Genomic DNA, 27,944 nt, shown 5'->3' with positions numbered 1-27,944 from the left:
GTCACCCTGGGACGGCTCCCAGGAGAAGAGGACCCTCGTGGCCCGACGGCCTTGAACAGGGGCAGGCAGGGCCCTCTCTCCAGGAACCACCGAGTCCAGTGGGGTCTTCACACAGAAGGGGGGGACCAGACCTGTGAGACACCCCTACCTGAGGAAGGAGAAAACAGGTCCCTGAGAGCTCACGCCATGCCCCCTCCACCCCCAAGCTCCTGGCCACGCAGCCCCAGGAAGGGAGGCGTGGGGATCTCACGGCCACCACCCACCAGGCAGGACTGCTTCCTGGGGCCCCTCGGAACCGCCCTCTGCATTAGGGTCATCTTCAGGCCTGGGCTGCACGCAGCTCCCTCCACAGCCCAGACCTCACTTCCCGGCCCCCCGACGACCACTCCGACCTGCAGGGCAGCAGTGAGGGCATGGACCCCGCTGAGCCGACGCCTGCGGGCCCAGAGGAGCCAGCCGGCAGCGTGTGAGTGAAAGGCCACACAGGCCCACCTGAAGGCCAGCGTCTAGGGCCGGATATTGTCCAGGGAGAGCGGCCCGGGAACAGGGCAGGGGACAGCTGATCAACAGCCCTAGGAGGAACCCAGCCAACCAGCAGCATGAAAAACACAATTGTATTTGATTTACAATGAACAAGATTTACAAAAAGGGTCGGGGGCGGTCCTGGCGGAGCTGCTCCTGGCTCCCCAGACCCAGGCAGGGCCTCCAGGTCGGCCTGTCTGACAGGCGGAGACCAGGACCCCCAGTCTGCTGGGTCCCTTCTGGCCGCCTGGGCCTTGACGTGTGACGTCCAGCTTGAGGTGGGGTCTCCAGCGCCGAGTCCACCGGAGTGCCCGCGCCGCAGGGCAAGCCGTCGAGGTCAGCAAGGCATTGTACCGGTTTTCTACCCCCAGCCCGGCAAGGCAGTCTGGGCGCTAGGTCCCGGGGGCTGCAGGCACTCAGATCCCACCCAAAAGGGCCAAACCCAGGTATCCGAGGTGGCTGCTGGTGCTCGGGGAGGGGGCTGAGGCCCGACCGCCCCCAGAGACCCAGCGTGGCGCCGGGAGTATAAGGCACGTTTTCAAATCACTTGGGAGACGTGAAGGAGACCCCAGGCGATGCTGGTTCTGCAGGAGGGAGCTGGTGCTGCTGGGCGCCCCGCACTATTGCTCAGGAGAAAGGGGCCATGTAGCTTCCAACATGGAGGTGGGGGCTGCCCGCCACGCCGCGTGCGCTTGGAAGCCCGGGGGCTCGTCAACCCTGCCGACTCAGCCACATTCCCCAAGGGTGCCCGAGCCCGGCCCCGGGCATCACGCACCTGCGCCCTGAGACCGGAACAGAGGAGTTGGAGGTCAGAGGTCCGTGACCTTGTTCTCGAGTGCAGCGGCAATCTGCTGGAGCCGGAAGGCCAGCTGCATCTTCTGGGCGGCAGGATCCTCCTCCAGGGCGTTGATGATCTGAGAGTGAGTCACGTCAGACCACAGGCCAGGGGAGGAGCTGCCCGGGCGCCCACCCCCTCCCCTGGGAGGGCCAGACACCCACCTCGTCATAGTACTTCTGCGTGTACTGGTAGAGCTGGTGCAGCGCCACGAGCGTGTTCAGGGAGTCCGTGTGTGCCTGGGGGGAGGGGCTGTGTGACCCACGGCCCGGGGGCGGCTGCAGCGGGGTAGTGGGTATGACGTGTGGTGCCGTGGCCCCTACTGAAGATCTCGTCACGACACGCAGACGCACAGGGCACCGCAAACAGGGACTCAGCCTCCCACCCGTGCAGACACAGTGGGCAGGCCTGAATCGGAACTGCTCATGACCCCCACGGCCCCCACACACACTTGGTCAGACAAGGGGCCCCACCTGTCTGGTCCCACCCTCCGCCCCCTGCAGTGCCGTCTGTGCCCCCGTCCCCCCCTTACCCGGGAGATCTCTGCCAGGTGGGTGTTCATGTCCTGGTCGCTGACCTGCACCATCTGTCTGATCCCCTTGTAGTAGCTGGGGGGATGGGGAGCAGCGGGGCTGTGCTTCCCAGACACTGCCCGAGGCTGCCCACAGCCCCACCCCCATCGCAGGCTGCACCCCCCCCCCGGGGGGGCCCCGCTGGGTAGGGCGGGGGCACTCACTCCTCCACCATCTTCTTGTAGGTGGAGATCTCCTTGGCGTAGAGAAGCTTGTTGCTGGGAGAGTCCTGTAGGGTTCGGAGCCAAGTGTCACCCAGGCCAGGAGGGGCTGGTGCCCCTGTCCTCGGGGTCACTCCCACTCAGGAGACCCGGAGAAAGGGGGGTGTGCAGGGTGGGGGCCCCCAGCCAGTCCGATGCGACAGGAACGACCAGCGCTTCGCCATGTTGCGATTTACCAGAAAATCACTCTCTGCCTCCCACGGAAGGGAGTCCGAGAGGGTGCCGGCCACACAGGCTCCGCCTCCCCCTTCCCCCCAGCCCCGCCCCAAGAGTGCACGTGCACACCCCGAGCTGTCTCCCTCACCCCCGTCCAGCCGCGCCCCGCGCACTCACGCGGCTCAGCTTGTGCTCCGTGCGCGTACAGGCGTCCATGAAGGTTTGCGCGATGACCGAGAGGGAGGCGTCCACCACCTCGTGGACGTGCACGTCGAAGATGAAGTGGGGATTCTTGAGGATGTTCACCCAGAACCGCAGCGGCAAACTGGGGTGGAAGGACAGGGAGTGAGGGGCCGCGGGGCCGCTGGGGCGGGGCGGGGCGGGGGCGGGGCGGAGCGGGCGGGACGGGCGCCACCTGTTGGTCTTCCAGATGTGGATGGTGTCCTCGTCCTTGATGTCATGCTTTTCCGCCTGCTCGTCCAGAAAGTCGAAGAAGTACTTGACGGCGGGGGGCACCGCGAGCCCGGGCGCCAGCACGCTCTGGAAGAAGTTGTCCACGAACTGCTGCAGCGTGCCCTGCGGGCAGGCGGGGGCTCAGCGCGCGGTGCCGGTGCCCCGCCCCCGGGGCTGCCACCCACACGCCCTCCGCGGCCCACCTTGACCGAGAGCAGGCGGGTCAGGTAGATCTCAGTGATGGCCTTGGTCCGCTCCTTCTCCTTCACGCTGCCGCGCTTGGACTTGCCCTCGTCCACCTCGTCCGCCGGCCGCACCAGGTGCCACACGCGGTTCTCCTCCTCCAGGAGGGCGTGGCCTGCGGGGAGGGGGCGCTGAAGGGCAGGCCCGGAGCCCGGGCCCGCGCCGGGCAGGGGGCCGCCGGAGGCGGAGGCTACAGACGAGGGAGAGACTCACGCTCCCCAGGCAGGTCCTGCTGGCTGTCCTCCGGCTGCTGGGAGACCCACACCTTGGACAGGATCAGCGTGGCTCCGTCCCGCACCTGCGCAAGAGCGCGGTGAGCGCCGCCCGGCCCCTCTCCCGGGAGCCCCGCCCCGCCGCCGCCGCCCACTCACGTTGTAGTGCATCAGCGTGTTGAAGCGCTTCCAGCGGCCCTCGCGCTGCGAGGTCAGGTCCAGGTCTGACAGGATCTGGGCCGTGGACCCGGGACGCCACTCTGCGGGGAGAGGCAGCCCGGCTCCTGAAGCCGCCCCGGCCGCTCCCCGCCCCGCCCGGCGCGCCGGGTGGGCCCTCACCGAGCACCACGCTGTCAGCCTTGGGCCAGCGGGAGCAGGGCTGTGTGCGGTACACCTGGTCGATGATCTTCTCCTTGACCTGGGAGATGGTGTCACAGTTGAGGACCTTGACGGGGATGGCGTCGACCCCTTCATCCTGGACGATCACGCTCACTGTCTGCGGAGGCCACAGAACGGAGGCTGAGGGGGGGGGAGGGGGGCCTCCCTCACCTCGTCGTGCCGGCAGCCTTGGGCCCCCCACCCCCACCGGGTCAGCTGGAGTGGGCGGGGTAGGTCTTGTGCCCCTACAGCACCCAGGGCCTCACCGCCTTCGGCCCTGGTAGAGCGGGATGGAGAGCTGAGGGTCAGCTCAGGGGACTGCTCACTTGGGTGTGTCACCGGCCTGCATGTGCCCACACACCTGGAGCAGGCCCGGGCACCCAGGAGGCAGCTGCCTCGGGGTCACGACACTTAGGGCCTTTCTCCAGGGGCCCTGAACCCGGCCCCAGTTCTCCCCCAGGTCGCCCACCGGCCCCCGGGGGCTCACCAGGGGTGCATACTCCACGTCATCCCCCAGCAGCCCCGTGTCATTGAGGGTGTATTTGGCTTTCTTCTGCACGGCGTCCACTGGCCCCTTCTCCACTTGATGCTTGATGGCCTTGAAAAGCTTGTATAGCGGCTCGCCAGCGCTGTCCTGGAGGGACACGGGGCGGCGGAGCCATGGCTGGGACTGACCACGCCGGGCGGGAAACAAGCCCGTCCGGGGGAGCCAGGTGGCAGGGGTGGACATCTGGGGGGCATGGCCCCACCTGCCCCCCACCGCCCGCCACCCTCCGCAGTCAGCAGGGCCACGAGGAGCCCACCTTGAGATACTGGTACAGGCAGATGGACATCCAGTTGGACAGCATTCTCTCCACCACTGTCTCAGACCTGGAGATGAAGGGACCACAGGCTCTTCCACGAAGCCAGAGCCACCCTCACAGCAGCCCAGCCTCCACCCGGGCCCTGCGTCCCCATCAGCGTGTACACGGACGGCAGCCTGGCACGACAATCTCCCAGACCCCCCGAGGGGGTGCTTCACCTTCCACCCCACCCTACAGAGCCGATGGCAGCTAAGTGACCCGCAGAAACAACCGCAAGCAGGAACACCGCCCTCTAGGAAGAGGGGTCTCTGGGGAGGAGCCGAGCAGTTCTCACCGGTGTGTGCGCCGCCCTGCGGTCTCCTCTGCACACACACCCCCCACACCCCGGTACCCGATGCGGGTCATGTTTCTGGGCCCTGCCTCCACCCTGCTTGCCTGCACTGGCTGTGCCCACCAGCCAACTAGGCTCTGGAGCAAGCCTGCGCCACCCCGCTGCCCTCCCCGTCTCCGCCCGTGGCCCCGGCCCTCCCCGCGCACCTGCGCAGCATCAGCTTGGGGTTCTTGGCCACCACATACTGCTCCATGAGCTCCAGGAAGAGGGTGCGCATGATGTCTGTGTAATACTCCAGCTTCCCGTGCAGCGCCACCGTCAGCAGCGACGCAAAATAGACCTTGGCGCGAGCAGAGAACTCCCGCTGGTTCTCCAGGGTGTGGATGAACTGTGGGAGGGCCGGTGGTTGGCGGCGCGACGGGAGGAAGGTGGGCTCCGCCCCCCCCCCCCCCCCCCGCCGCCCCAGCCTCCCCGCAGCAGGGAGCCCCGCCCTGTGATCCAGAGGCCCCGCCCCGCTCACGTTGATGAGGAAGCACTTGCTGTTGAGCAGGTTGGAGAACTGGTAAAGCGCCTGCTCCACCACCGGCCTGCGAGACTCTGGGATGTCCAGCTTGCCGGTGATCATCACGTCCTTGTCCCCGTCCTTGGAGGGCAGGAAGAAGACGCGGTCGGTGTAGGTCTTGTAGTCCAGCACCGGGATGCCTGCTTCGTGCACGTCGTTGGTCTGGTCCTCCATCTCGATCATCAGGTCTAGTGGGGAGGCCGGGGTGAGCGCGCGCCCGCCCGCGCCCCTCGGCCCGCAGCCTCTTCCCGGCCCTCCTCCCAGGGTTCCAGCCCCGGGGCCCTACAGGACCCTGCCAGGGCGGCCCCTACCCGTGAACTCCTTCTTGCAGCGGTCGCGCACGCTCTCCTCCAGGCCCTCCAGCTGGGACTTGATCTTCTCGTACTCACGCTCGGCCTGTTGGCTCTTCCTCCTGGGGGCACAGGGAAGCTCCTAGGACCTGGCCTGGGTCGGGAGGGCTGGCGGGTGCAGCCGAGGCTGCCGGGGGAGGCTCACCAGTAGCAGTAGACAGACACCGCGATGACCGCCACCATGGGCACGATGACCAGCGGCAGGATGAGGCTGAGCGGCAGGTCACTCGCACGCGTGTCATACTCCACGCGCCCCAGCACCCACTCCCGGGAGCCGAACTTCACCTGTGTGGACGGGGGACGTCCGTGAGGACAGGTGTGAGGCTGAGCCCAGCCAGGAGAAGCCGCCCCCAAAGACACCCCGCCCACGCTGCCCGCCCTCATCCAACCCCGCCCCCGGCCCTGGACCGGCTCCACCCGGGCGCCTCCCGCGCCCCCCACGCACAATGAACTCAGGAAGGTTGTGGGTGGTGTCCCGCTTCTGCCGCCGCTTGGGAGGGGGCTGCACCTCCGGGGGCTCGCAGTACAGATCAGTCTCCGTCAGCGTCTTCATGATGCAGCGCTCGGCACCCACGAAGGCCTCGGCCTCCTGGAGCGTCATCGCCTTGTTCAGATTGGTGCCCTGGGGGAGGAGTCGCCGTGACCAGGACGGGTCAGGGACGCCCGGGCCAGCTCGGCCCCGACCTCGGGCTGCTCTGGACCCGACCCTCGGCGTGGCGGCTGGTCCTCACCCGGGCGTGGATGAGCTTGTTGACCTGCTTCTTGACGCCTCCCGTGAAGTTCTCAAACGTGGGGTCGGCGACGTACTCGAAGGCACCGGCCTCAGTCCTGAGCAGGGCGCGGTGCCCGTCCATCTGGATGAGAGCCGTGAGGTTGTAGGCCTCGGGCTCCTCGGGGACGGCCGGCGACAGGAACACGACCTTGGAGTCGTTGTAGAACACATACTCCGTGCCCTCGACCTAAAGGCCGAGGAAGGGTTGTCAGGGCACGCAGCACCAGCTACATCCCTCCCTGGCCCGTCCCCATGAGCTGGCACCGGGACTGACCGTCATGGGCTGCAGGGGTCCCGCCTCCCGCCGCCGCCGCCACGACTGCAGGGGCTCGGCTATGACCACCATGGCGAATCGCTGGATCAGGCTGAACCCCTGCCCTGTGACGTTGATGCTCCGGCCGCCGCTGGGGGACAGGGAGAGGGCGGGGCCTGAGTGGGCACCACTGGGCAAGGGAGGTGCCCAGCCAGCTCCCCACCCCGACTCTGGCCTTGAGGTGGGTTTGGGGTTCCCGGCCCCACCCTGCCTGGGGTCCACGTGGACACATGTGAGTATGGGCCTGCTGGAAGGCAGGGGGTGTGGTCAGAGCACTTGCGCTCCTGGGCACCACGGTCCTGGTGGGTCAGAAGTAGGGCAGGGGTGGGGGCTGTGAAGCCTGCCCGGCAAGGCTTCTAGGGGAAGTTGATTCTAGGGGATCTTGGGAGGCCTCCTCCTGCTGCCCAGACCGGCTCTACCGTATCCTCGCAAGCCCAGTGGCCACAGGGCGTCTGGGAAACAGCTGGAGGGGGTGGGGGTAGGGCTGAGGGAGGGGCCACACCTGACGAAGCTTCGCAGCGGCTCGAACGCCCGTAGCACTGGGTTCTCACGGTAGGTGAAGGTGACACCGGGGCTGGGCGCTTGGGAGCCCCCGTAGTAAATCTTCAGGGGCAGCTCTCCCAGAACTGACTGGGGGCCGGTGACACACTGAAGCTGTGCCCCAAACTGCACCCTGGGGGAGGAAACAGCCAGTCAATGTCAACCCACTCTGCGAGCAACCCTAGTCCCAGGCCAGTGGGTCACCGGGTCTGATCGGTTCCACTGCGCCTCCAGAACAGGCCCAGCGTCGTGGCTGGAGACTCGCCCACCCCATTCCCAGGACCGAGGCGGACAGGGATTCGTCCCGTGGGGACACCCACACTTTACAAGGGACGTCATTGAGGGTCACCCGCACGTCTTCCTCAGAGCCAGTGTCCAGGTGGGTGCCGCTGATGGTCAGCAAGGTGCCACCCGCCTGTGGCCCCTGCTTTGGTGCCACGCTGAGGGGCTGGGGCTGCTAGAAGGGCGACAAGTGCATCTGGCTCAGGGCCGAGCGGCGGGGCTGCAGTCCTCCCTCCCAGGCCCTGGCCGGGCAGTGACCACTGTCAGGAGGAGGCAGGGGCACCGCCTTGCCCCCTGCCCCCGCGTCAGCCTGTGGTCCCCAAGGTCCAGGAGTCCGCACTTGCCACCCACCTCTGCTCTAACCTGCAAGACCCACCTGCCAGGTGCTTACCTGGTAGGTGAACTGGACATGGGGAGGCGAATGGCCGAGCTTCCCGTTGACATCCACCTCGACGCCCCCCGAGAAGGGCGCCTCCGCGGCCTCGATGGCACACACGATCCTGGGCGAGCGGCAGGCAGGTGGGCACACTGGAGGCCCTCCTCGAGCCCCACCTGACGTGCACCCCTTTGAGTGTGCAAAGCCAGGGCACCCACACAGCCAGGCCATGTCCTTCCTCTCCATCCCCCAGGTCACCCCCTGCCCCCGCCAGGGGAGGGACTGGTCTCGCCACTGGGGCCCAGGTCACAGGCTGTCCACTCACCGGGTGGACACAGAGTACCGTTTGGGCTCAAAGGTGCAATTCCGGCCAGCCACGGTGACCCTCGTCACGTCGTCTGCTTTGACCCCCAAGTTTGAGCCAAGGATGGTGACGTGAATGCCTCCGCCCAGGGGGCCCGTCTCAGGGTGGATCTGAAATCGGCAGAGCCCAGCTGACCTGGTGGCTTGGGCAGGGTGGCACGTGTGGAGGGCTGGGGCCAGGCCAGCGTCCCTCGTCGGGGAGGCGGGAGGGGCTCACCCTGGTGATGACTGGCGGCGGGCACTCGGAGGTGGCGTTGCTGCACAGGGCCTCGTACACACACCTGCTCTGCCCACTGCACCACACGCACTTGTAGGCGGGGTCGGCGGCCAGGCACAGGCTGCAGTCGCTGCGGCCGAAGGAGCAGTTGTAGAGAGTCACTGTGGGGAGAGGCCGGCAGTCAGCAGGGCGGCCCCACCTCGCGCCCTCCAGCCCCACGTCTGCCCACCCACCTTGGAGCCGGCTGTCGATGTTCTTGCCGTAGGACTTGACGTACAGGTGCAGGGGCAGCGTCTCGTTCCCGTCGTGGGACAGCTAGGGACACACAGGGACACACTGCACCCTCCGCTCCCACCCGAGCCCCCTCGGGTGACCGCTCTGCCCACAACTGCCCATGTGTCCCCGCGCGGCTGAGGGGTTCCACAGGGAGGCCTCCAGACGGCTGGAAGGTGGCGCCTCAGAGACACGGAGGAGGACCAGGGCCCCAGGGAAACGACGGGACTGGGGGCCCAGCTGGCCGCCTCTGCTCCCACCGAAGAAGCTGTACCTTTGGGGTCCGGAAGAGGAAGCTTCCTGGCTCCTGGGTGCTGACTGGCTCCTCAAACTTGAGCAGGTCGCTGCCCACGTGCAAGGACGAGCCCTGCCAGACAGGCCGGTCAGGTTACGCCGGGCAGGCCAGCCCATTCCAGTGCCCGCCCCGGCCCCAGTGCCCTCCTTCCCCACGCGGTTCCTGGGTCAGCTTGGCCGCCCCCTCCCAGCTGCCCCTCAGCCACTCTCAGCGGGCACACCATGGTCAACGCCGCGCTCCGCGCCCAGCCTCTCCCCGTCCTGGGGGGGCGAGCCGGACGCCTCCTTGCGTGGGTCTCCCCAAGCCCGACCCTACTCCCTGTCTGAATAAGCTCCGGGACCCCCCTGCCGGCCACGCCAGGCCCTGGTCAGCCCCCGCCCGAGGCCATGCCCGCAAGTCCCCCGACCTTCACTGTGTCCAGGTTCTTGCCCTGGAAAGCCACGGCTGTCTCGTGGTTCATGGGGATGACAAGCGGGCTGGGGTTCAAGAACTGGGGGCAGCTGTCCTCCTGCAGAGGGAAGGCTGGTCAGGTGCCGCCTGGCCATGGCCGAGCAGCCGGGCTCCCCGGAGGCTCCTCACCATGTGGGCGCGGATGATGCCATCCTCAGGGTTGGGCGAGGCTTCGCGACACTCATGGTAGCGCAGGTCCCACTGGCAGGTCCAGCGGTTGCTCGCGCAGGAGATGCACCTGGAGGAGAAGAGGGTGAGGGGGCGCCGCGGCCCGGAGGCGCGGGGGGCCGGGCGGTGGCGGCACTCACGGCAGGCTCTCCGCCAGGTTCACGGCCTCCCGGCAGTCGTAGAAGGGGTACAGGTGTGAGGTCAGGAAGACGTTGCCGCGTCCAAAGAGGAGCTGGACGTTCACGGCCACGTGGTCTACAGGCAGCAGACGGGGACGGTGTCAGGTGGGGCCACGACCCGCGCAGTAAGGCCGCCTCGGCGCGGGACAGGAAGGCTGGGACTGGGCCTCCCTGGCCCCAGCTCCTGCTTCGGCCAGTGCTGCCCACAGGCTATAGGGCAGAGAACTGGGCCTGCCCCTGCTATCCGCTCTCGGCTCAGGTGTCACTGCCCAGGGCGAGTCCTCTGTGTTCCCCAGGGCTCTGTGCCTCCAGACCCTCTGTGTCTGGGGCAGGGAGCCTCCAGGTCTCCGAGACGTCACTGCGTGGCCCCTGCCTCCACCAGTGAGCTGCCCTCCACTGGCCCTGGAATGCTCAGGGGACAGCCCCACCTGCTTCAGGCTGGACAGGGTGGGCAGAGCAAGGGGTTTCTGCACAGATGCTGGGGCCCAGGGCACAGAAAGCAAATGGTGCTGAATCAACGTGACCAAGGCGCAAGGTCAGAGGACTCGGGAGTGGCTGGAACAGCCTTGGGTCGGTGGGGGGGGGGCTCCACCCTGTGCACTCCAGTGACCTGCAGCCACCCTCCGGGGACTGGGCTCGATGGCCACGCACGCGGCCCCAGGTGCAGAGAAAGGAGCGAGGGCCTCACCCTGGCCGGGCGGTGTGCTCGGAATGCTACTCGGGGAGTTGCAGGTCACGGCGTCCCCCTCCACGCGGGCGGGGTGTGGCGGCGACTCTCCGAAGAGGCACAGCAGCTCGTCCTCCTCGCTCAGGGCCGGGAGGGGACTGACGGTGAGCTGCACCTGCGGATGGCAGGAGGCTCACACCAGGACTCGTCTGCCAGGCCTTGGGGCTCGGGGACACCCACCCCCCGGAGAAGCCTCTAGAGCCTGATCCCATTTTATCCAAATGCTGTGGGGGCGGGGGGGGGGTGTCTCCAGGCCAGCGGCAGCCCGCCCCCGCCTGCCCTGGCACACACCTCCCCCTGGGCCCGGCGACTCATGTTCTGGGGCTGGGCCCCCGTGACGGCCACGCAGGACTTGTCTCGGCTCCACAGCCAGTGGCCACTCTCTTCAGCCCGCGGGCACTCAGCCCTCCTGGTGCATCTGCAGGGGCAGGGGGCAGCCTCAGCCCTGGCACCCGTCAGCCCCCAGGGGGGCCGCACCCTAGGCCCCCAGGCTCTCACTCACCGGCCCTCAACGACGCACCAGCCACAATACGGGTCCTGTGAGCTGCGACACTGCTCGCAGGTCAGGAAGCTTACACACTCCTGCACTGGGAGCCGGAAGACCTGCGGGGAGCAGGGCGGTGAGCGGGATCACGGCCACCAAGGCGAGCGGCCAGGGGCACAGGGACCTCGCTCAGACCCCCGACTTCCCTAGGGTCACTGGCTTGATCCCACCTTTATCCCTAAGCTTGAAAGCCTCAACAGCAATGCAAGGCTGGCCAGTGAGGGCTCTGGGCAATGGCTGCCGGCCAGGCTCTGTGTGGCCTTGGTCTGTAGGCTGGACTCGACCCAGGATCAGTTGGTGCAGGAGCCCATGGAATCAAGAGTCCTTGGCGGAAGTGCCTCCCCTGTGCCAGCCCAGGCCCTACGACCCCGCTCCCCGCAAGGGTGCCTGGATATCCTGAGGGCTCCCAAGGCCCCTGGCAGGCTAAGCTGCGGGGCTCAGCCCAGGTCCCCCACTGTCTGAGCTCACAGGGGCTGCATGGGCCCCTGGCCACCCTGTTCCACCTTGGGGAAGGTCCAGTCAGAGTACTGGCCCAACCCTCCGGTCAGGATGGGGCCAAAGCAGAGTCAGAGACACAGAACAGACAGGAATAATTTCAAAGACAGGAAGAGTACTTAGACACAGGAGGAGACCCCGCCAGGACCTGAGGGGAAGGGGCCAGCCCCCCTCGCGCCTTGCTCTGCCCCTCTCCAGGCCTGGCACAAAGCCCCGGACCCCCAAGGCCACTCCCTGGGACCTCCACAGGCCTACCTTGTCCTGGGTCATGGCGTACAGACTGGTCTTGTCTGCGGCCAGCACCAGGTCGCGCTTGATTCTCTTGTTGATTTCCACGAGGACAGAGCCGTACTCCGCGGAGCTGCCATCTGGAGCGAGGTACACCTGTGGGCATGAGGCCAGGTGCACGGTGGGGGGCGCCTCCTGCACTGAGGGCCCCTCCAGAAGCCGCCCTGCCCCAGCCCTAGGCCTCACCTTGAGGATGCGGCCATCTGAGGTCCCCAGGAAGGCGATGGTGTGGCCATTCTCGGCTGTCACCGTCACAGCCGTCAGGTTCAGGCCTCCGCGCTGCAGCACAGCTGTGGCTGAGAGTCCGTCTCGGCTGCCCAGTGGGTAGGGCAGGTGCTCCGAGCCACACGGGAAGCTCTCGCTGGCACCCTATGGACGGGGGTGTCAGTGGTGGGTGCAGACCCCCGCCGGAGGCCTCTCTCCATGGGGGCTCCCGGCATTCAGGGCCCCACCCACACACGCCCTGCTGCCAGCCCCCAACGCCCAGCCTGGCCGGCACCTGACCGCCGTGACACATCCGTGGGCCCTCACGAGCAGGCGGGCCATGGACACGGGGCAAAGCAGCAGCCACACGCAGACCACACGCACACGGCCCAAGCTCGGAGGAGAACATGCCGAGGCCACGTACCGGCCCGTGGCCGCCACACTGGATGTCGCCATGGAAGGGCTTGTAGAAGGTGTCGCGGCCCGCCTCCCGGGCGCCCGTGTAGCAGGCGTTGCGGTTGGCCTTCATCTTGGCGTGGACCTCGGCCAGCGGGAACAGGCAGAGGCCCGCGTGGGGCCCCCCGCCGCCCCTGCCATCCCTGCCGAAGACGGCGTACAGCACCCTGTGGTCGCCCGGCCCGGCCACGGAGGCCGCCAGGCAGGTGCCGAAGGGGGGAGCCTGGGTGTCACTGGGGTCGTGGCAGCGCAGGTCCACCTCCAGGTAGGAGTAGTAGAAGGGGTCGTGCTTGCACATGCGCGCCAGCAGCGTGCGGTTCTGGGCCGGGTGCTTGTCCTGCTGGTTGAAGACGAAGAAGACGTAGGCGCCGTCCTCGAAGGCAGCCACGAACTGCTGCGTGTTGGTGGACAGGTAGCCGGCCTTGTAGGCGGCGTGGTCCGTGTAGGCCTCGAAGGCCTCCCTGCCCTCGGCCCGGTCCAGCAGACGGGTGCTCACGATGATGCCGTTGTCGTGGGGCCCGTTGCCTTTGCCCACGAAGAGCACGCGCTCGCCACCAGGGCCCGTGGTGCTTACCAGCCCCACGGTGGCCACGCTCTCGTCATTGCTGGCCACGAAGGACTTCTCGCCGCTGCCGTCCTCGTAGAAGAGGCGCGTGGAGATGTTGCTCAGGGCACGCAGGGCACAAATGCCCTTGAAGAGGCTGCCGCACTCAACGAGGCGGTGCCCGGGCGGGTCGAGGAGCAGCAGCTGGTTGACGTTGTCGGTCAGCACGGCCTCGTGGCACTGGCTCGCCTCGATGGGCGGCGTACACTTCTTGTTGTCCAGGGCTGGGCCCGTGGCGGCCTGCTGCTCCAGCTGCAGATCTGCACTCAGCTGGTAGAGCGTGTTCACCGCCCCCACGTACACCACGCCTGACGCCTCATCCACGACCAGGTGGTTCAGCTCCGTCTCGCTGCGGAAGAAGTCCAGCTTGCGGGACCGCAGGCTCGAACTGGTGCCCACCAGGCCCAAGAGGATCAGGGTCCAGAGCTGCAGCGCCATTGCCCCTGGTGCCCTGTGGGACGCGAGGAGGGTCAGGGGAGCCCCAGACGGGAGGATTCCCCCGCACAGGAAGCCCCCTATCGCGGACCCTGCTGGAAGGACCAGAATGCAGGCCAGGGAGGGGTGTGGCTGCCCCAGCGGCCCACGCCCCGGACACACCCGCTCTCCTCCCCAAGAAGACCCCCTCCCAGCATCCTCCTCAAAGTTTTCCCAGCAACATGACCTCTGACCATATGCCGCAGGAGCAGCCCAAGAAATGGCAAAAAAGACAAAAAAAAAAAAAAAAAAAAAAAGCAGCCAACTGCCAAACCCTCTGTGCCCCAGAATCATCACAGGGCACCAGCAGAGGCAAACCCCAGGGGGCAGGAAGACGCCCCTTAGCTGGACAGCTCCGGCCTCTGCACAGAAGCTCCTGGTTCTGGGGTGATCAGTTCTTGACCGGCCCCTGGGGACCCCACATGTCCTCCTCACATGCCACTAGCAGAGGAGCTAACCACAGGCTGGCTGGCTGGTGGCCAAGAGGGGACCCAGCAGGGACCTGCGAAAGAGGTGAAGGTGGCCCAAGATGCCTGACAGGTTGGGGAGAAGGTGGTGCCTTTGGTCAGAGACGGTAAGGTGTCACAGGCCCCTCGGCAGGCTGGGCAGATCCTGGGGGAGGGGTCCCTCCCCGCACAGACTGCTCTGGGGCTCTGCCCGCTGCGCCCGCGGAGGGCGCCGCAGTTCCAAGGTCCCCAGCCGCGGGGCTGGGGTGCCTGCGACTGCGCAGAACCGGGAGAGGCCCCGCCGCTCGGGCAGCTCCCGCTGGTTCTGTCACTCAGGGCCCTGGGGAAGGAAAGGGCACAGGCCGGAGGACCCCGCCCCCTCGGCACCCCTCCCCCGCCCGCTCGGGCCCAAAGTCCGCTCGGCGGCGGCGGCGGCGGCGGCGCCGCAGGGCTGGGGGCGTCGGGGGCCCCTCTGCCTAGAGCCCAGGCTGGCCCGCCCTACCCGGCCGGCTCCGCTCACCCGAGTCCCCGCGTTGCCGCCGCCGCCGCCGCCGCGCCCCGGCCCCACGCGGCTTTGGCTTTGGCTGCGGCTCCGGCCCGCGGCCGGCGATCGGGAATGAATGGAATGTTCCCGGAGCCGCGGGAGGGAGCGGGCGGGCGGGGGCGGAGCTGCCGGCGGGGGCGGAGCCCAGGCCACCCCCGGGAGCCGTCCCCCTCGTCCCCGACGGACCCAGGCTTCTCTGGCGGTCCGGTCCGCAAGCGCGGCTAGGACTTTTAAACCAGAACCGACCGAGTGGGGGAATTCTCGGGGCGCCCCCTTCTGGAGCCCCTGAGGCAGGAGCCTGCCCTGTCCTCTGCCCCAGGGGGGCCCGGGCTGGTCCCGCGGTCGGCAAGTGCTAGAAGAACACCGTGAGTCGAGTCAAATAAAGACGACCATCCGGCTTCTGACAACTAAGCCGCCCAGACACTGCGTTGCTGCTCTCCCGGGCCGTGGCCTCTCCCTGCCCCAGCACCCCTCTGCGTGGTGGGCAGAGGGAGTCTCAGTCCCAGGGTCCCAGGAGCCCCTCAGGCTGAGGCCAGGCCAAACTGTATGTGGCAGGAAGGACTGGGTGACAATTCCAGGCAGCAGCTCCCTCCACTTCCTGGACAAACAAAGCCTCAGGTGACCTGCCTGGCCAGGCCCAGGAGCAAAGGGTGACCCACCTGACCAGCGGCAGAACTCAGCTCTGCCGTGCGGGAGGCGCCAGGCAGAGCCAGCAAAGCTTCCTGCCGCTGGTGTTCCTGGAACGGGCGCTTCCTGTTTTGAAGGCGGCCCAGGACCCCTGCTTGCTCACCAGGCCTGCGGGGATTTCCTCGGGGGCATCAGACACCTTCTTCCTGGCTGAAGTCCGGAGGTGCACTTCCAAGAAGTCGCACGAACTCCAGCCTGCTGCTGGCCCGGAAGGCGTCTGGACAGGAGCCCCCTTCCTCCAAGCCCAGATTCCCAGCCCTGATGTTCCAGAAACTAGCACTGCAGCAGTGCCCAGACGTGGCCTCAGTCTCAGCGCAGAGCGCCTGGGTTTGGGCAGATATGTCCACACTGGGCCGGGCGGCCTTAGGGTCACCGCGCCCCGTCACTATCAGTGTGGCTGTAGCCCCCACTGCTGTCCACCCCCCCCCCGGCGGGGGGGCAGCCCCTACTCACCGAGGCCACAGCGGTCCGACTCAGCCTCTGCTCCAGGAGCACATCAAGATTCCCTAGGAATCAAACAAAGGCGAGACAGTGGTCTCAACACAAGCCTGGCCCTGCCTCCAGGTTTAGGGCACATGGAGCAGCCCATGGGTCCTCCCGCCTCCTCCACCCTGCCCTCGGCACAGCCCCTCCCCCAGACACCACGCTTCCAGCCTCCGGCCCTGCACCCCAGTGGATACACACCACTAAGTCTTTCCAGGATAGGAGCCTGACACACCCTCTCCTCTCCTCAAAAAAGGCAAAGAGAAAAGGGGACAGGGAACAGCTTCTCTTCGCTCAAAGTCTATTGGTGCTGTCTGCTCATTAAACAAGGCACATATATTACTTGATTAAAACAAAAGCTGCTTTCTGAAAAACATGCATACACACGACCCCGCAACTCTACTTACTAGCTGTGTGACCTCGGGCAAGTTACTTAACTTCTCTGTGCCTCATTTCCCCATCTGTGAAATGGAGACAGTCACAGTAAGCCCCCAGCAGCTTTTGGGAGAACTAAATGATTCCTGCAGGAAAAGTCTCAGGATAGCCTGTTACACTGTAGCACTGAGCAGTGCTTGCAACTGCTGTCCTCCTCCCAGATAAACACCCCGGCACCCACAGGGAGGGCCGGCCCAAGGGTACTGCTCAGCCTGTTCGTTACAGAGCAAATCTGGCAACCACCCAGCACGGAAGACCCTGAAAAACCACAGGGGCTGATGGAGGTGGGTGGTCTGTGCCGACCGGAAGTAGCCCAGACCTGCTGGGGACAGAATCCAAAGTTCTCCCACCCGTGGGTGTCTGCACCAACACACGCGGGCTCAGGAATTGCAGAGAAGTTCTAGAAGCATTCTTCCAAAGTGAAAAACACAGGGAAGCCTGGGGGGCAGGGAGGAGGGGACTGGGACGGCAAAGTAACTTCATTTGCCAATTTTTGAAAAACACAAGAATATATTCACATACTACTTGTCTAACTAAAAAGAGGTACATTTAATACTGATTGTACCCCCTCCAGCTCTCCTCTGCCTCTGGACGTGGTTTTACAGGCCCTCAGGGGACATGCCCCACCCCCGGCCAAGGTTCAGCCGCTGGATCCTCTCCGAAGTGGCCCAGCCCCTTGGCTCCCAGCCCGGCTGCGCTCCCAGCACTGTGCCTCCAGTGCTCCTCCACCAGGACAGGCCCTGCACGGTCGCTGTACCCAGAGGGTGCACTCTGTGCTGGTGCCACCCCCCACCCCCAACGTGGCGAACAGCCCTGAGAGTAGGGCCCAGGGCTAGGAGGGCCACAGACAGCAGGTCCAGGGGGAACGGGCGGGGAGGGAGGCATACGGGAGGCGGGCGCCACACTTGTGCACCCAGGCAGCACTTCCTCCGGGCAAGATATCCCTCTGGTGCCCAGTCTGGGCAGGGAAGGGTTAACCTGAAAGAGAGGCTCAGGGCTCCGGAGGGGGGTGTCCTCTGGCCCTAAGCACTCAAGGCACTCGACTGATGCAGCCTTTGCAAAAGGGGCAAAAGCCATTCCACAGGCTAACTCGGGGGCCAAAACTCAGGGCTGCAGGATGATGGAGGCTCAGGGGAAGGCTGGCCAGGCTGGCCGCGAGGCTGCATCTGGTGACGGAGGCTGAGCTCGGGGTCCACAGCACTGTGCATGCACACCTGCTGCCTCGAAGGAACGTCACGCTGGCCTGCTCCCCTAGCCTCCTGCATCCCCGGGGCACGCCCCTGAGTGCCCAGCCCCAGCCCTCCACTGGCCCGGGCCCCTGTGTGTGTCCCGCAGGAAAGGCCAAGGGAGCACGGCCTCTTCCAAAGCACATGGTCTTCCTGACCCACAGGCCCAGCTCCCACAGCCACCACCTCACCCCCAAGGGACCTGTCCCAAGGGACCCATTGACCAGGATGGACCCACCTCGCAGACCCCCCCGGAGTCAGCCCAACACCAGGCTCCTCCAGAATGAAACCCGGACGCTCTCTCATCCCCTCCTAACTCCAGGGGGCTTCCTCTCTCTAATGCCCTGTTCTGGCCCCCAGCCTTCCCCTCTGGTCTGTCCTGCCCAACAGTCAGCCTCTGCTCTCAGGAGGGTCGCCCCAACTATCCTCAAATGAAGGGTATTCTCCTGGACACCCTCAGGTCCCTAAGGCCATGGGTGGCCCCCCACCCCACAACCACACCGCCCCAAAGCTTCGGCACAGAGGATCCTTCTACCTGGGTTATGAGGGCTGTTGACAAAGTTACACTGTGCCTCAGTTTCCCCATCTGTAACGGGAGGGGGGATAACAGCACCAAGCTGAGTTGGCTACCACGAGGTGTAAGAGCATCATGTGTGCCTGTAGTGGAGGAGGTGCTGGGGTGACCTAGCGATGTATGTCACCATGTCTCTGTTTTTACTGTTTCCCCTGGAAAACTCCTACCCATCCTTCAGAACCCTAGGACACCCATCCTGACCTGGCCCTGCAGGACCTAACTCATCGTCTATGGTCTATGCCCTTCACTGATGGGCCCTCTCTGAGCAAGGTCTGAACACAGCAACTAACCACTGGGCACCAATGGGTCTTGCCTCAGAGAAACCAGGAAGGGAGGTGACACGTGGCAGAGGAAGCTGAAAGTCCCTGTGCCCCTGCAGCTGGTCCCAGGCCTCACACACAAGGCTGTCCCCTCCCTTGGGGCCCCTCCTCTGACTCCCCTTCTTCAGCGCCCCCTCCACACAGGAGGGCATGGCCCACCCCCGCCCCCAGGAAAAGGTAAACAGGAGGTGCCCGCAGGAGAAGGGCAGGGCCCTCACTCCAGACCAGGCTGGGGTCTGGGGGCTGTCAGTGTCCCCCTCCCATCTTGCCCCCCATTGAAGGAGAGCTCCGGGGCGGGGGGGGGGGGGTAGGCTAGACTCTATTTTCAAGCAGCCCTAGATGGAGTGACTTCTTAAAGCTCAAATCCCAACAATGCCTAGCAGCCAGGTCTGTGGCGGGATCCCGCCCCAGGGCTGCTCTAGGCAGTCTGCGGGCTCAGCAGGGAGACCCAGATGGGGCTGGGGACAGGCCCGGCGGGGCAGAAGAGGCGCCTAGAGACCAGGACGGGGACTCAGGCTCCCGCAGACACAGAGGAAGTGCTCATTTGGACAAAGGCTCAGGCCCCGGTGGGGACAGGTACAGACCACCCACACAGCCCAGAGGGAGCTGGGGCGGCTCCCAGCGCTGGGCAGAGGCCCCCAGGGACCCCCTGTGCGGCGGGAAGAGGTGCCGGCCCTGGCCCGGGGGGGCCGCGTCCCCTCAGGCCAGGCCAGGAGGCAGGGAGGGGGGCCTCGGGCCTCGGGCGCCGCCCCTCCCCCGCTCGGCAGCTGGCTGCAGGGGACCGGCCTCCGCGCCACTGCCACTCTCGCGACGAACATGCAAATCTGCAATTAGCCGGGAGCGTTAAACAAATCAGAGGAAACAAAACAGGCGAGACGCCGGCAAATCCGAGGCTCCGCTGTTTTCAAAACAAGTGCGAGGGAGGGGCGCGGAGCGGGGGGTGTCGGGGCCCCCGCGGTCCCAGCCCCCTGCCTGGGGGCTCGGGTCCGTCCAGTCGGGGAGGCAGGGAGGGCCCTCGACGGTGAGGGCCGCCCCGGCCTCGTAACCCCGGGCGACCAGGTGGCAGCGCCCCTCCCGCGGACGACGCCCCAGCCGCGCCGCCGGCTCCCGGCGCCCCAGGGGGAGCACGTGAGCCCTGGACCGGCCTCCCCGGGGACCCAGGGCGCGAGGTCGGAGGAGCCTGACCTCGTCACGATGACGGCGGCGGCGGCCACGTGGGCCCAGGGACCCGTCCCCAAGGAGCCTCCCGGGCGTCAGGCTGTCCTCCCGCGGGCCGGGCCGCGGCGGGCACCTCCGACCCGGGCCAGGCGGCCCCCCCCCCCAGCCCCGCCCCGGCTGCGCTGCGGGCCGGTCCTTCCCCGTGGCCCCAGCGGCGGCCGGCATCGCCCTCCCCCCACCCCCGCGATGCGACTCACCGGGCAAAGGCCGAGCTCCGCCACCTCGGAGCGGGGGCGGGGCGGGGCGGGGCTGGGCTCTGGGGGCCCTGACGTCAGCCCCGAGAGCCTCCCACAGGACCCCTCCCGGGCCCCGGTGCCACCTCCCCCTCCCCACCAGCCCCAGGTTCCGCCCTCTACCTGGGGAGGCTGCAGGTCCCAGCGTGAAGGCCCCCCTGCTGGTGGCAAAGGGAGGGTCAAAGACTCAGACCCCAAGGCCAAAGGGAGAGCGGCCCGAGGGCCCCCAGGGCTCTCTCCGCCTGTGCCTCAGGGGTGTGCAGACCCTCCCCTACCGCCGGACCCTGCCGCACCTCCCACCCCTTCCACCTTCGGGGCCACCTCGCAGCCCCTCTGTCAGCCTGAGGGCACCAGCACCAGGGGCTCTGCTCTGGCCTTTGCCCTCGGGCGTCTCAGCTCACCTGGCAAGCCGAGGGCGCACTGCACCCGCCCCCCCACATCCTGCCGACAGGACAGCCGAGGCCGCTGCACGGAGGGTGGGAACCTAGGCCGCCGGCAATGGGGCCTCGCCCCCGTCCAAGTCTGCCTCACCGCGGGGAGCCGGCTTAGAACACCAGAGACCATGGGCTTCACAGACGACTGCTCTTCAAGAACTGCCTGGATGCTGCCGGCAGCCCGCAGCCCGGCTGGTCCTGGGCCTCCGCGCACCGAGGACCGGTGAGATCCGCTAGGTCCGGACGCCTCACACAGCCCCGCCGTGTGCCAGGCCCACCCCCTCCTCCTAGACGCCCCTCCTGAGGCCCAGCCCCCACCGTGTCCCACACAGACTCAGCTCGGGCCCCTCCCTGGTCCCTCCACCCCAGGCTCGCCTCTGGCTCAGAACACGCACCTGCTTAATGCTGATGGTGACCCCTACCCGGCCCACTGACCTGGCCGACCTGCTCAGCCCGCAGCCCCCAAGTGCGTCCTGTTGCCACAAAGGGTGCTGGGTGCCACTGGACTCAGTCAATGCCCAATGCCCAGGTGAATGGGGCTGGCACTTGGGCAAGCGTGGACACCCTCCAGGGACAGCTCTCCAGTGGATGGTCTGTAATCAGACCGAGGGGCCAGGAAGAGGGAGTGAGATATCAGGAGGGGCAGGCACTTCAGGGCATCCAGCACAAACGAGGCCAAGAAGAGCAGCCCAGACAGCTGCCTGCACAGAGGGGGCTCCTATGGGAGGAGCCGAGCCCCCCCCCCTCGCACCCCCATCCAAGCCCGGAGAGGCTAGGAGCGGCCCTGAGGGCGTTTGGGCTCAAAGGCAGGCGTGAGCCACGGGTCTGGTCTGCCTCCCTGCCTGCCAGCGCCCACCTGTGAGCTGTCCCCACTCGTCTCCTCTTTGCCAGGCTGACCTCCCACAGCTGGCTGGACGCTGCTGGCCAGGCAGCCCGAGGCTCATGGCGGCTGCAGCTGGCCCTGGACCAGCCCCCGCCCAGAGCCCCTTCCCGGGCCGTGTGCAGGAGGCGGGAGTGGGGCGTGGGGGCGGGCAGGGGAGGGCCTGAGTGAGCAAGGAGCAGGCAAGGCCTGTAATCTCCCTGTCACTCTGTCAGCGCCTCGGCGGTCACCCCAACCCCGCCTCCTCCATCACAGCCGAACCCCGCAATTAGCCTGAGGCACTGCGCCAAGCCATCGAGCCAGCCACCACTCACACACACACATGTGATCACACATGTGCAAGCACACACGTCTGTGATGCCAAGGGGGTGCCTGCCACAGGGGTCCGGCCCCAGCATCCTGAGTGTTCCCGGGCAGAGAGCACCTGAAGGAGCACTTGGCTGGCAGGAGCCGCAGCCCCAGCCCTGGCTCGGCCCAGGACGCCCAGGAGAGCCGAGAAGCCTGGAGCTGGCCTCAAGGGACCCTGTGTGGGAAAGGTGGGGGCAGGGCCCTGTGTGCAGGGCACAGCACAGGGCACAGCTCCGGGCTGCTAGGCAGGGCTCCACGCAGGTGGGGGTGGGGCCTGGTGAGGACAGGGTGCGTGGCGGTGTTGGAGAGAGTCTGGGGTCCGGTGTGCGGGGAGGGTTAGGCTTCGGAAGGGCAGAGGGACAGAGAGTTTCCAGGGAGGCAACGCCCCAGCTCAGGATAAGGCAGGGGGGCAGGTGGGACATGATGCAGGAGTCGGGGGCAGCAAGGTGGCTGGGACCGCGTAGGGGGAGGGGCGCCCAGGAAGCACAGCCGGGAAGCACCCCCCGCCCCCAGGGGCTCACCTACAGAGGCTTGCCTGTCACCCCGCATCCTGAAGCCCTTCCCCTGACGCCCACCATGGCTCACCATGGCCAAGACAGGGGAAGCCAAGCCCCTCCGGTCCCCTGGCCAGTCCACCCAAGGGGGGCAACTCCAATGTGGGAGGGAGCAGGTGGGCCACGCGGGGGCCGCTCCCTCCCACCATCTGCCCTCCACCCTGCCAACTTGCCCAGCTCCCACCACTGGGGGCGAGAGGGGCAGCGGCCACCTTCCCAGGGGAGGCACCAGCCTCACTGCATCCTGGCCTGGGCCCTGGGCCATCTCCAAAGTAGCCCCTCCTCCGCACACACCCTGGGGTGGGGAGGCGCAGAGTCCACCCAACGAATGGTCCGGGAACCGACTGCCCATGGCAGGGCCCACACAGCCCCGGCCACCCCAATCTGCCACTCGAGCCGCAAGCCCCCTGGGGCCCCAAGACAGACCGTGCTCCCCAGCCCGAGAGCTGTTCTGGGACGCGCTCAGCACTCTCCCCTCAGCACTCCAAGACCCGAGGGGGCAGCAGCCAGTCACCCTGTCCCTACTTCCACCCACACAGCAGTCCGGCTGAGGCTGTCAGCAGCCAGCTTGAGCGGAGCTGACGGCAGCAGTAGAGCCCCAATCAACCCAGGCCCATGCCCTGCACAGGTGGCATGCTGGCTCAGGGCCCCCAGAGCAGAGCAGGCCAGTGGCTGGAGCTGTCCCCACCTCGGGAGCAGACACCCCTGCCTGGACACTTTGTTGACACAGGTGGCCTCCTGAAAGGCTGACATCAAACCTTTTTCCTCTTTCTTGCTCTTCCTGAGGAGGGGGCCCAGCGGGCGCAGCGTCAGGCACGGAGATCCGGGCTCGACACCGTCCCTCTGCTCCCAGAGCCCCACATGGGAACAGCTGGCCAGCTGCGCCTGCAGAGCAGGGGCGCCACCCCAGGGGTCCGGTCTCACCCCAGAAGTGCCGTCCAGGCAGGGCTGATGGCCCAGCTGGGGTCAGAACCCAGGCTCTACCCAAAGGCCTCGCTCTCCCTCCCTGGGTCCCCAGGCCAGGACGCATCTGGCGCCAGGATGGGGAGCTGCCAGATTTCGGAGGACACGCCATCTCAGGGGCTGAGGCCGAGGGTGTGGGCACCCAGCTCGTCCTAGTCCCTGCTGCCGCTTCTGCCCAGTGCAAGGGGCACCAGGTACTCAGGTGGGCCACGGGCCAGCCCACAGGGCAGGAAGCTGCCAGCGAGGTGGGGGCGGGGCTGGGGGAGCTGCGAGGCGGGTGCTGAGCTGCAGGAGGGACCAGAGAGTGACAAAAGGTGGGAAACAAAACCCCGGCTCCAGGTGGGGGCCAGCCCTGGGCTCTGCCTTTCGACAGCAGAGGCAGACCTGCTGGTGTTCCCGCGGGCACTCCCAACTCCACCGGGGGTTTGGGTCCAGTCACTGTCACAGGTTCGAGACTAGCTCAGAACAGAGGAACCCAGCGCTGGGACCAGCTCTGGTGACACTGCGGGCAGGGGCCCAGCCAGGGCTGTACCTGTGGCTGGGGAGCCCAGGGCAGAGCAGGGTTCTGGCCTGGTCAGCAGGGGTGGGGGTGGGGGGGCACGGAGGTCCTCAAAGCCCCAGGGGCAGACAGAAGAAGAAGTCCAGCAAAGGATGTGAAACCACTCAGGAGGGAAAACCATAAAGGGCCCACATGTGGTCCAGAGAGAAAAGGGAACCTCAGCACTTCCTCTGGCCCCTATCCCGCACCACAGTGCCCCCCCACGACAGGCCACTGACCCACCCTCCCCAGCCTGTAATTTGAGACCAAAGACGATTAGAGGCCCCACCCACCCCACCCCAAACACAAATAGCCCTTAGCCTCAGGGGCAGGGACCGGGCCAGCCCCCACCCCCAGTTAGGGACCGGCCGCCAGTGAACCTGCATCCGCCTGACAGAGGGAGGTAGAGGCCGGGAGACCAGCGCAGCCCCCTCCTTCTGGCCAGGCCTGGGTTCGAGTCCAGGCAGGCTGACCAGTTCATCTCCGCCCCTCACCGGCCCCCAGCCTTACCCACACCCTTGTCCAGGGCAGGCTCTGGGCATGAGGCTCCTCCACAGGGGAGAAAAGCTTATTCCCCCCACCCAGGCCAGGAAGCCACGGCAGGACAGGGGGCCTTGTCGCTGCAGCAAGAAGGACTGAGGCGTGGTGTAAGGACTTCCTGCAGAAGGACTGCAGAGTGGACCTGCCCAGACCAGAAAAGGGACCACGGGAGAGGCGCTGGAAGCCACAGCCTGTCCTGCCAGGGCACCCTCTGCCCACACCCAGAGTGCTCACCAGCTCTGACCCCCAGGCTGTGAGTTCAAGGCTGGGAACAGGACACCATGACGGCTCAAGGGCCTGCAACGAGCTGTCCTGGGGGAGAAGGGCACACGCCATATGGACCCCTCCTCAGGCTGCCAGCCCCCGCCCGTGCCTTCCACCCCAATCTCTTCCGCTCCACTCGCCTGGGCTGGGGCCAGGCCCCTGGGTTTCCTGCACTGGGCCCCAGCTGTCAGCTCTGCCTCCCACCGTGGTCCCTACAGGGCCACCGGCTGCACACATGCGAAGTGGACCCCAGGAGCCCACTCAGCAGAAGCAGCATCCCAGACAGCTCCTTGAAAGGACCCAAGGGACCCATCTCTGGCCTTGAGCTCCTCAGCCATGGGATGGGCTCACAGGTGCCACATCTAAACGTGGGAGGGGTTTGGGGGCACAAGGGCTGGGCTGTCGGAGGGGCTTGGAGAACCGTGGTGCATCAGTCGCCTGCTGGTTTGTGGGTCAGTCAAGAGGCAGGAGGGTGGCCTGAGATGCAGCCAGTGAGAGAGCCCAGTGCCCCACCCACCCTAAGCAGCCATCCCGCCCTGCCCGCTCGTCACCCCAGGGAAGCACCGGTGTGAGTAACCGGCCCAAGGTGTGTCCATGACCTGGGCCCTGGAGGGCAGCCTCAAAGGGCCCTGGGGCCACGGTGCTAAGGCCTCTGGGGTGAAGGGGGCTCCTGGCTGGGCCGCTGCCCTGGGCCCCAGGGAACAGGGTTCAGGACTCCCTCCGCACCCTCGCCCCCCCCCGCCCCCTGGAGGGGCCCGGGCCCGCACCAGGCCCTCCCAGCAGGGCCTGCCTGCGACCTCTGGCGGTTCTCCAGCCCAAGGGTGACGCATCGCCCCCACCCTGCCCCCAACCGGTCTGAGCAGCCGCGGAGGTGGCAGAGCTGCCCAGACTTGCCTGTCCCTCCCTTCGGAGGCTCTCTGCGCGGCCCCGGAAGCGGATCTCTCTCCCAGGGCTGTGGCCTCCCCCCTTGGGTGGCTGGACACGGCTGGATAATCCAAAATAATTCCTTCTTGGCAGGCGGCCGGTGGGGGAGGGGGGGACTTGCATTCCAAACCCTTGTTTTTCTCTAACTTCCCTCCCCTCCGGGGGCAAGGAGCCCCAGCCAGACCTCAAGCCCCCCTTCCTCAGAAGGAGGTGGCCCCCCCATAGGTAAGGGGAGGGAGGAGGTGGGAGGCTGGGACCATCTGCGTGCGCTCAGTCTCCTCCGGGAATTCCTCAAAGCTGACACACCACCAAAAATACCCAAGGGGCCCGGCCAGGCCCACGGTGACCCTCCTAGGGACCCTCACCTCAGAGCACAGCACCCCCCGCAGGTGTCCAACCCTCAGATGCTCCCCTCTGTGCCAGGATACCATCTGGACGCGGGGTCAGGCCGAAAGCCCCCAGCCCCCTGGGCTTGTTCTCCCACCTCCACAGGTCCTGCCCCACCTCTGCCCCAGGGGGGCACTGGGGCTGAACTTAGACCTGGAAGGAGGAGCTCCCCAGGGCAGGTATGGGCCCAGAGAGTCCCCAAGCCCCAGAACATTCCACGAGCTTTGGGGCTGAGCCTCACCCCCAGGCCTGACCCCCACCACAGGCCCCGAGCCCAGCCAGACCCCTTCCTTCTTTTTCCAAGTTGTTGGCAAGAGCCCAGTGACGTGGCAGGAAGCGCTGAGGCTCTTGAGCTCAGGGACTCCCCTCAAAATCTGCCAGACAGCTGAGCGCAGAGGAGTGGGAAGGGTCCGTCTGGGAGGGCTTCCTGCAGGAGGAGGCACACAGAGGTGCAGGGCCCGAGCCTGAGGGGGCAGGGCCCAGGCGGCCGGCAGAGACTTCCTGGGCCCCAGAGTGTCCACCCAAACCGCACCCCAATAAACCTTGGCAACTGGGCGCAGGCTGCGCGGCGAAGCAGGCGGGGACCCCCGGGACCTGCCCAGCGCTGGGCTGCGCCCGGTCCCAGCCCAGAACTGCGCACCCGCCTCGCAGCCTGCCAGGTGCGGACCAGGGGCTCCCAGGGCGGTCCTGGCTGCCGCCCTCCTCACAAGGCCCCGGGGGTGCGGGGCGCTGAGGCCCGACCACTGCCCAGCTTCCCGGGGAGAAAGCCGCGGCTCCGCCTCGGCCGCCGCCGGGGAACCAGAGCTGGGGTGGGGAGGCGGTGCAGGCCTGGAGCTCTGGCACAACGGAGACCATCTCCGCCCCCTGCACCGATCTCCGAGGCCAGAGGAGCGGGGGCGTGAGCAGGGGGGGAGCTCTGGGAGCCCCAAGGGGTCCGAGGGGCTCCAGAGGGACGCGGGCGGCGGGAGGGGCCGCGGCGCCCGGCCGGGGCCCCCTGGCTGCGCCGGGCCCGCTGTCTCGGGCTCCGCAGGCCTCGCCCGCCACCTGGAAGAGCGTGGGGCGGGAGTGGCCCGGCCCCGGACGGCCCGACACACAGACGGCGGCAGAGGCCCGAGTCGCCCTCCGCCGGGCGGCAGCGGCCCGAGTCCCCCTGCGTCCCGAGCGCTCCAGGCCAGGGCGGAGCGGCGCGGCCGGCCACCCGCCCCCCCAGCCGGCCGCCCCGCGGGCCCCGCACCGCATCTCCGTACCTGCACGTCCGCCGCCGAGGCTCGATGGCGCCCGGGCCGCGCTCGGCGCTGTGCTGCGGCCCGCGCGGCTGCCATGGAGACGGGCCTTTGTGTGGCCGAGGAGGGGCCGGAGCGCGCGGGAGCAGCGGCCCCGCCCCCGGCGGGGAGCGGGGGAGGGGAGGGGAGGAGCGGGGGAGGGGAGAGCGGAGGGGGGAGGGCGGAGGGAGAGCAGGGGCCCCACGGGCGGGGCGCCCCCCGCGTCCCTGGTGCCCGCTGGCCACGGTGGGCGCGGCGCGTTCGCGGGCCTGGTTCGGGTCCAAGTTGGCGCCAGGGGAGCCCCGGTCTGGGTACTGGAGGAGAGCGGGGGCCAGACCGAGGTCCCCGAGGCACCCTTGCAGTTCTGTCGGAGAGGGGCCGGCCACCAGCACCCCTTCCCTCACACTGGGGAACAGGCCAGGCGGGCCACGCCCTTGCCCTGTGGGGGGGCTCGGAGCTGCTGGGTCTTGCCTCCCACCCTCCTAGGGGAAGAGGGCACCTGCCCTGTGTCCCCTCAAGTACATCCTTGGCCTCCATCTGCTCTCCTACTCCCTGGGACCCCCCCCCCCAGTGAGCCTTTGGGGACCTGTGCACAGGACCCAGTTACTCTCTCGGGTGCTCGCAGGTGGGTGGTGAGATGAGCCTCTCCCAGGGCTCCAGCTCTGGACTAGAGTTTGCCCCACGTCCGTCCGGCCACTCCAGCCCCTACCCATCCTGGTCCTGATGCCCCCAGCCCCTCAGACTTGAGCAGGGGGGGGGCTCCACTGCCCCCCACCCACAGTCTCCAGCAGAGGACCCAGGAAGGATGTGGGACCCTTCCCCAGCCCTAACCTCTACTTCCATACCGGGACGCCCCCTCCCATCTTTGGGGACCCACTCTCCACCCAGCCCTTCCCCTCCCTGCAGATGCTCCATTTCCTCTATCTCAGCCTCCAACCCAGATGAAGCCACTGGAGATGGTGGGTCACCCGTCATCGGTTCTTCCTGCTACCCTCCCACCCCCACCCAGCCGGCCAAACCTTCACC

General features: G+C 67.3%; 1 protein-coding gene across 31 annotated transcripts; it reads right to left on the bottom strand.

Moving 5' to 3' along the window:
• Positions 596-27,054, bottom strand: PLXNB2 (plexin B2). 31 transcript variants are annotated; one of them, XM_021091294.1, is made up of 40 exons: positions 21,115-21,261; positions 20,694-20,851; positions 16,226-16,279; positions 16,020-16,132; positions 15,789-15,841; positions 12,549-13,635; positions 12,107-12,289; positions 11,888-12,016; positions 11,096-11,196; positions 10,885-11,011; positions 10,555-10,708; positions 9,828-9,942; positions 9,649-9,757; positions 9,476-9,577; positions 9,049-9,141; positions 8,735-8,816; positions 8,502-8,662; positions 8,247-8,395; positions 7,937-8,045; positions 7,584-7,720; positions 7,226-7,396; positions 6,685-6,814; positions 6,370-6,597; positions 6,084-6,260; positions 5,784-5,923; positions 5,600-5,700; positions 5,247-5,476; positions 4,933-5,114; positions 4,396-4,462; positions 4,080-4,226; positions 3,554-3,710; positions 3,374-3,474; positions 3,216-3,300; positions 2,963-3,117; positions 2,722-2,882; positions 2,484-2,631; positions 2,094-2,158; positions 1,890-1,965; positions 1,522-1,596; positions 596-1,436 (listed from the first exon to the last, which is right to left on the bottom strand). In XM_021091294.1, exons 6-40 carry the CDS (start codon positions 13,620-13,622, stop codon positions 1,332-1,334), a joined length of 5,526 nt encoding a protein of 1,841 aa, XP_020946953.1. In that variant the 5' UTR covers positions 13,623-13,635; positions 15,789-15,841; positions 16,020-16,132; positions 16,226-16,279; positions 20,694-20,851; positions 21,115-21,261; the 3' UTR covers positions 596-1,331. The 31 variants fall into 31 exon arrangements, with proteins under 31 accessions (XP_020946953.1, XP_020946951.1, XP_020946942.1 ...); XM_021091303.1 differs by lacking the exons at positions 20,694-20,851; positions 21,115-21,261 and adding an exon at positions 26,904-27,020 and having other exon boundaries at positions 601-1,142; positions 1,298-1,436; XM_021091300.1 differs by lacking the exon at positions 16,020-16,132 and having other exon boundaries at positions 601-1,142; positions 1,298-1,436; positions 20,654-20,851.

Source organism: Sus scrofa, chromosome 5 (assembly GCF_000003025.6).
Source record: "Sus scrofa isolate TJ Tabasco breed Duroc chromosome 5, Sscrofa11.1, whole genome shotgun sequence".
In the NCBI taxonomy this organism is placed as follows: Eukaryota; Metazoa; Chordata; class Mammalia; order Artiodactyla; family Suidae; genus Sus; species Sus scrofa.
Note: the sequence above shows the minus strand (reverse complement) of the source record. Positions and strands in the feature narration are given on the sequence as shown.